Source organism: Nyctereutes procyonoides, unplaced genomic scaffold, assembly GCF_905146905.1.
Source record: "Nyctereutes procyonoides isolate TBG_1078 unplaced genomic scaffold, NYPRO_anot_genome, whole genome shotgun sequence".
Taxonomy (NCBI): Eukaryota; Metazoa; Chordata; class Mammalia; order Carnivora; family Canidae; genus Nyctereutes; species Nyctereutes procyonoides.
Genome location: NW_026575126.1, coordinates 60,849,832 through 60,856,722, shown reverse-complemented (window position 1 = coordinate 60,856,722; position 6,891 = coordinate 60,849,832). Strand labels below are relative to the sequence as shown.

Here is a 6,891-nt window from a genome sequence, read left to right as displayed (position 1 = left end):
TCTAAATCCACAATGGAAGAGATGGAGAGCCTGGGCTCAGGAACAAGAGTGCAAAAATTTTTAGCCTTAGATTAACTCAATCTCCAAAACAGGAGCTACTGGCCCATCAGAAGGGGGTCATATATGAAACCATTCTTCTCCACCCCCAGGTACACTTGTTTGTACCTGGCTCTTAGGAATAAGTCACCTGGGGGCGCTTGGGCAGCTCAGTTGGTTAAGCGTCTGCCTTTAGCTCAGGTCATGATCCCATGGTCCTGGGATTGAGCCCATGTCAGGCTTCCTGCTCAATGGAGAATCCGCTTCTCCCTCTCTCAAAATCTTAAAAGAAAATCACCGAATGAATCACTCGATCCCAAGGAGGCCTCCCCTTCACCCCATTCATAGCCACAGGGACATCTGTGAAACACATTTTATTATATAAAATAAAGTGCACCAAAAACTCAGTGTCAGAATAGCTCTGTATTCCAATGGCTAGTGACTGGACCTTCTACCTTAAAACCTCCTCACCCTATAACTCTTGCTAGGGAGTTAGGTGGGCACACAAGCCCTCAGTCTCCAAAGATCTCCAACCCTGGCACAGGAAAGTGAGAACCAGACATAGAAGCTTAAGTGTGGGTCTAGGGCAGTGGGGCAGGCACTTGAACCTCCAGAAATAGGAAGGCTCCCCCTAGGAAAGGCTGGACCTCTGTCTGCGATAGAAACACCCAAATCCTTCTCTACAGCAACTAAAACAAGAATGTGGAACCCATCAAAATCTGGAGATGGGGAAAAGCTTCCCCCAAATGCCAGCCATAAAGTAGATTGTACAAAAATAAAGGGTTGGCTGCCTTCTGAGGCAGCTGGGTGGGTGTGTAACCTTCTGACCTCCACAGCCTGTACAGGGGTAAGTGGCTAAGGGTCAGCACCAAAGGTCTGACCAGGGTCTCCCTGCCTCCCCTCTACCTACTATGATCCTTAGACTGAAGACCTACTATACTACTTCCTCCCTTGCTCTTCCCAGCTCAGGTGTAGATTGACCGGGATAGACTGGCAGGGAGAATCCCTGGGAATGTGGAAGCTGCCCCAAGGCCCAGCCCAAAGGACCCTGAAGGCAGGAATCTGGGCTCTACCTGAGAGCAGCCACAGGAAGTGGTTCCAGACCAGGGCAGGGTATGGGGTCTGTGGACCTGGGTCCTCTCGCAGACCAGAGGGAGGCGGGTGTTTGCAATGGTGGCTAACATCAGCCTCACACAGCCTGCAGCTCCCCCTGCAGGCGACTCAGCTCCTCCAGCTCCTGCTTGTGGCGGTCTGTCTTGTGCGCCACCAAGGAGCGGTAGAAATGCAGGGCGAAGGCCACGAATACAAGCCCCACAGGTACCATGATTGCCGTGGAGGCCATGGCTGCTTGCCAGCCGGGTCCATGGGCCCCTCCACCAACACATGCTTGCCAGGGTGGGCAGGCCTCAGCTGGCTCAGCCTGCGATGGAGCTACAGGAGTAGAGGATGGCTTGGGAGCTGGACTAAGGGAGGTGGTCAGTGGTAACAGAGTCCCAGGCACCTGGGAGGCAGGCACCACAGGAGCTGGTGTAGCTAAGGGCGTCCCAATGGGCACAAACTTGACCCAGCCAACCAGGACAACTTCAGCGAGGAAGAGGAAGGTGCCCAAGGCAGTGGAGAAGCCCCAGGCCAGCTCCACATAGCGGTGGAGTCGCTGGTGTGGAGATTGGTGGACAGAGTTGAGGTTGTGGATGTTGCTAACGGCTTCTATGTGGGGCAGCAGACACGTGGAGACCATGAGTGCAAAGAGGTGCACAGCTACTAGCACGGTGGTGCATGCACTAAAGGCCACCAGCAGGCCTGGCGGGTATTCATGGTTGCTCTCCAGCTGTACCTCCACCATGGCCACCTGTGGGAACAGAGGAGATGGATTGAGTGCCCATAACCTCTTTGGCAGTAAAGGGTTGTTTTGCCTGTTGGTATACGTCACCAGTATATCCCTAGGACCTCGAAGAAGGGTGCCTGACAGAAGGTGCTTAGTCTCTGCTAAATGAATGAATTGGCAACCCTGGTAAGGCTCTGTGCTCTTCTAGCTTTGGCTTCTGCACCTGGGTATCGAGAGAGCTGACACATTTCCAAAAAGCTTACCTTGTTATAGGGGTTACAAGGCAGTTTCTGGAGCTGGGCTGCCTGGGTTCACTCTCAGCTCTAGAAGTTGTGGAATCTTGAGCAAGTGACTTAGTTCTTGCCTCAATTTCCTCATCTGGAAAGTGGGGATTGATAATGGCACCTACTTGCCTTACAGGGTTGTTGTGAAAATATGAGATAACATACACCAAGCGATAAGAATAGTGTAAGGTGCACAGTAAGCGCTAGGTGTTTGTTACTATTAGTGTTAATAACTAATAACACTAGTGTTAGTAACAGTTACTAAAACTGTTAACAATGTTAAGAACACAAGTCCAAGCCAGAGGTTGTAAATTGATATGGCATGAACCCAAGCCAGCTTTGCACACGTTTTGCTTGGCTTATATGGTGTATTTTTTGAGGAATTAGAAACTCAAGAGATTTCATGAATTATCCCAATTTCCAGATCCTCTCAACAACTGGAAGATCTGGGGACCCCTGGGTGGCTCAGTGGTTAAGTGTCTGCCTTTGGTTCAGGTCATGATCCCAGGATTCTGGGATTGAGTCTCACATTGGGCTCCTTGCAGGGAGCCTGCTTCTCCTTCTGCCTATGTCTCTGCCTCTCTCTGTGTGTCTCTCTCACGGATAAATAAAATCTATAAAAAAAAAAAAAAAAAAAAGGAAAGAAAAAGAAAATTTGGAAGATCTGGTTACACCAGGTCACGTTCCTACATGTCTGGTATCAGCTAGAGTCGAGTCATGACTGCTCCCTTTGGACAGGTCATGGGGTCTTCTCATAGTCACAGTCTCCACTCAGCCAACTTGGCAACTGTAATACCTGCCTGTCCCTTGCAGACATTTGCATTGGTGATCCTATTCTAGGCTTGTATAAATTCGGATTCTAGAGCCAGACTACCTAAGCTCAAATTCCTGCCACTTATTTGCTGTGGGATCCTGGACAGGTGTCTTAACATCTCTGATCCTGTTTTCTCATCTGTAAAATGGCCATAGTAGTGGTACCTACTTCATAGAATAATCAGTGTGATACACATTAAAGCTCTAAGCTCTTACCTAATACTGCATGACAGGGCAATACAATTTGTATAATGTTATTCTAACCCAGTCTACCCAGATACCAGGATCTGGATCTTTCCCCATGCCTGGTTCTTGCAGGATCCATTAGATTGCTCTGGGCCTGGGGGAAAGAAGAAGGTACAGAGCCTGGAGGGTGGTAGTAGGAAGACAAGGCTAAGTATTTTGGGAAATTGGGCCATGGCGAGTGTTAGCAGTTTCCCAGAGAGATCTGGGCCAGGCCCAGGCCTGGTTTCTCCCAGAGCCCGACCCAGCCTTGCTCTCCTCTGGTAGGACTGGGGCCAGTCCTGCCCCCAGAACCTACTCATCTGGCCTTTTGATCCTGCAGAGAAGGTCCTGGCATTTAAGCTGTCACCCCAGCAACGTGCAAGCCCAGCAGCAAGCTGGATTGTCCCCTTGGGAACCGGCGGGAACGTGGGATGGATGGGGGTGGGGGATCTCCCTCAGCTAGGTCCATGGAGATGCTTCCTTCCCTGTGCAGTCTGTATAGGTTAAAGGGAGCCACTTCCTTGTCCCTAGCTGCCCCACATCAGGAAGAGTGGGCTGGCCTGTGGATACTGGGCCCCTACCTAGAAAACCATAGACCCTGGATGACCCTCAGGGACTTTTCCTCTCATCATTCAAATACAGAGGCTGTAGTAGAGAGCGGGGGCAGTGATGAACCCAAATCACCTACTGCTGTGGCCCCTCCATCCCCATTTCCATATGTTCCTCTGAAGACCCCCTCCCTTCCAGCTTGCTTTCTCCTTGCTGTCATAATGGTGGAGAAACTTTGGGCCATTAGTTCAGTGATCCAAGGTCCTAGTTCATTCTGCAACCTTCATCTGCTGGGCACTCTTGGCAGAGACACTGCCCCATTCTGGGCCTTGGTTTCCAATGCCTGCCCAAGAAACTGGTAGCCTGAGCCATCTCTTATATGTGTCTTGCTCTGACATGCTGGGATCTAGAGTTTGACAAGAATTAGCTCCTGGGGCGGGTACTTGCAGGCTACAGAGGGCGTACTCTCTGTGATGTCACAGTTCCCGACTGGCCCGCGAGGGGCTGGAAGCCTGACCAGGGTCACACAGCTGGCCACAGGCCCAGAGGAGGCAGGATTTGTGTCTGCTGATTCCTCCTGACCCTGGGACTCCCTTGGTCCCATTTCCTATGGGGCCTCTGCTGGGACCGTTAGCTGGTATCCTCCCAGACGTGCAGTTTATCAGATCAGGAATCATGTATCAGCTTCCTAATCACCCTCTTTCCCCAGCAGCTTCCTCACAGGCATCCTCTCTGCCCAAAGTGTCCACTAAGCACTCTGTGGCTGCTAGGGACTGGCCCCGGGGATGGGGCCACCTTCAGTTATGGGGACTACTGCGACCAGTTTTCTTGGACTCTCCCAGCCCTGCTTAATAGTCCCCACATGGCTCGGATTTCTTTGAACCTCTTGTGGGAACCTGATGATGACTTCTGCCTGGAACCATGCTCCTTCTGGATCTCTTTGCCCCACGCTTACATATGCATTCCCCCTTGGTGATTTGTCTCCCCTCATGACACCTGTGGGACTTGCTTATCCTCCCTACGGTCCAGCTTATTCTAGAGGTCTGTAACGCACGCACCCGCGCAGGCACACACTCCCATAAAAAGGGACTTGTATGGTCCCTTGGGACCTTGCTTGTACTCCTCCACCTCTTAACCCTTCTTTCCCTTTCCTCTGTCCCATCTCCCTTGGGTGCCCCCGTCCACTTCGCCCACGACCCCATGCCCCCATGTGCCTCACCCCCACCCGGTGCGCCCCTTCCCTCCCCTCACCATGGCGAAGCCCGAGAGCAGGGCAGACGTGCGGCTGGAGGCTTTGAGCTTGGCCCGGCTGAGGTAGAGGCGGCGCCAGCTGAGCGCCCGCAGCGAGTGCTGACTGGCCCCCATGAGGTCCAAGTAGCCACGGTGCACGAACTCCCGGTACGTGGCCGAGCCCGCGGGGCTCTCGGCCTCCGGGTTCAGCGGGGCCTGCTCGCCCGCGTCCCCCTCGCCGCCCTTCATCCTGGGGGCCGCAGCACGGGGCGGGCCGGGGGGTCACGGGGGGGCCGAGTCGCCCCGGGAGCCCCACAAGGGCCGGCCCAGGCCGGCGGAAGGCCCCATCCTCCGGCCGGGCGAGCGGCGATGCGGTCGCCCAGGAAGAGGAGCCCGGGCGCAGCAGGAAAGCAGGCGTCTGCGGGTAGCCCTCGGGGCGGAAGCGGGATCGCAGAGGCCGAAACCGGAACTGGGGCGGAGGCGGAGCCCGAGCAGCCACATGATGGGGTGGAGCCGGGGGGAAGGGGCGCCGTCGGCAGAGATCCCGAGGGATCACGACCCCAGGCCACTTCACTACCAACCCGGCGCCCGAGCCCCGCCCCGGGGAACGCCTAGTCCCAGCCTGTGACTGGGAGTTCCCGGGCCCCGGACAATTCGGCGTACACGGACACCCCTAGGTGCCCAGACCTCCAAGCCCCTCCCCGTAGTGAGCCGGAGGAAAGTGAATCCATCCACCTGTAGGGACACCAGGGGTCCGGCATTCTCCGTCCCGAGAAGCCGTAGGAGGTTCTAAGGACCCCCAGAAGCATCCAAACAGACCCCTTCTCCCAGAGGCCCAAAAGATGAGCACTCGGTCCTCTGGGCTCTACCCACACCTCAACGCCGAAGAGAGACACACGAACGCGGCGGCCCTGGCTGGAAGATTTTGAGTTTTATAGCAAACCGTATTGTACAGACCCGGGCCCAGGGGCCCAGCCCGGCTGGGACCCCCCACTTGACCCCGCCGGGCTGCCTCCTCCCCCTCCCTCCAGCGGCCCCATCCTCAAGCCTTTCGCAATACCCAGAACCCCCTCCCCTCCGGCCTTTGGTCCGCCCAGTCCCTCCCCCCACCCTCGCACCTCCCTATTACCTGAGGTATGTGGATAGATCCCCCCTCCCCTACATGGTACAACCCGGCTCCCCCGGGAGGCCTGGGCTGAGGGGCGGGATCTGGCCCCAACTCCCCCCCCCGGCTCCCCAAGCCCCGCCCCCGCCCTGGAGGAGGGGCGGGCCAAGAGTCTGTTACTAAGTTCCCATGGCAACTAAGAGGGGCCTTTTCCAGCCTTAGCACTGGCTTCGGGAGGTGTCCATTGGCTGCTATTTCCATGGCAACCAGGAGTGGCAGTTCCCTGGGCAAATGGGATACAAGTTTCCATGACGATGAAAGAGTGGGAAGAGCCAAGCTGGAGGAGTCCCATCTTCCCCATCATTGGGCTGGCACCCCACCCCCACCCCCACCTCAGGTCAGGAGGGGTGGAGCTGCTCAATACAGTAAAGCAAGAGAGAGCCTGGGGGTGGCGCAGTCCAAGCTGGGTGCCCACCAGTCCAGTCTCAGTCCAAGCGAATCAGTCCCCTCACTCCGGCTCCCCCAGGTCCGAGGTTCCCCCGGTTCAAGTAACACTTCAGTACAGATGAATGTTCAAGTATTGTGCAGGGAGGCAGGTAGGGGGCTGGGGTACCCCTCACCACTCCCCTGGGCCACGCTGAACAGCGGGAAGGCCTGCGGCCCCCACTCCTCGCAATAGCTGCCATTGTCAGTGACGTTCAAGGAGTCAGGGTTGGGGGGGAGGAACTGAAATCTGGGGAGGGAGTAAGGAGAGGGGTGTGACCCCCTGAGGGGGTACTACTGCCCCCACACCTGCTCTTTGCCCCCACCCTTCACTCAGCCCT

The 6,891-nt window shown here is 55.7% G+C and overlaps 1 protein-coding gene across 1 annotated transcript; it reads right to left on the bottom strand.

Moving 5' to 3' along the window:
* Positions 1–395: 395 nt before the first annotated feature.
* ORAI3 (ORAI calcium release-activated calcium modulator 3) lies at positions 396–5,437 on the bottom strand. Its single transcript, XM_055340368.1, has 2 exons — positions 4,984–5,437; positions 396–1,885 (listed from the first exon to the last, which is right to left on the bottom strand). Exons 1-2 carry the CDS (start codon positions 5,209–5,211, stop codon positions 1,226–1,228), a joined length of 888 nt encoding a protein of 295 aa, XP_055196343.1. The 5' UTR covers positions 5,212–5,437; the 3' UTR covers positions 396–1,225.
* Between the last annotated feature and the right edge of the window lie 1,454 nt (positions 5,438–6,891).

What these genes read in the sequence shown, in the direction of transcription:
- ORAI3 (XM_055340368.1), bottom strand. Translation starts at nt 5,211, where the DNA reads ATGAAGGGCGGCGAGGGGGACGCGGGCGAGCAGGCCCCGCTGAACCCG. An exon ending in TGCTCTCGGGCTTCGCCATG is followed by an intron (nt 1,886 to 4,983) that starts GTGAGGGGAGGG and finishes CTGTTCCCACAG; the next exon opens with GTGGCCATGGTGGAGGTACA.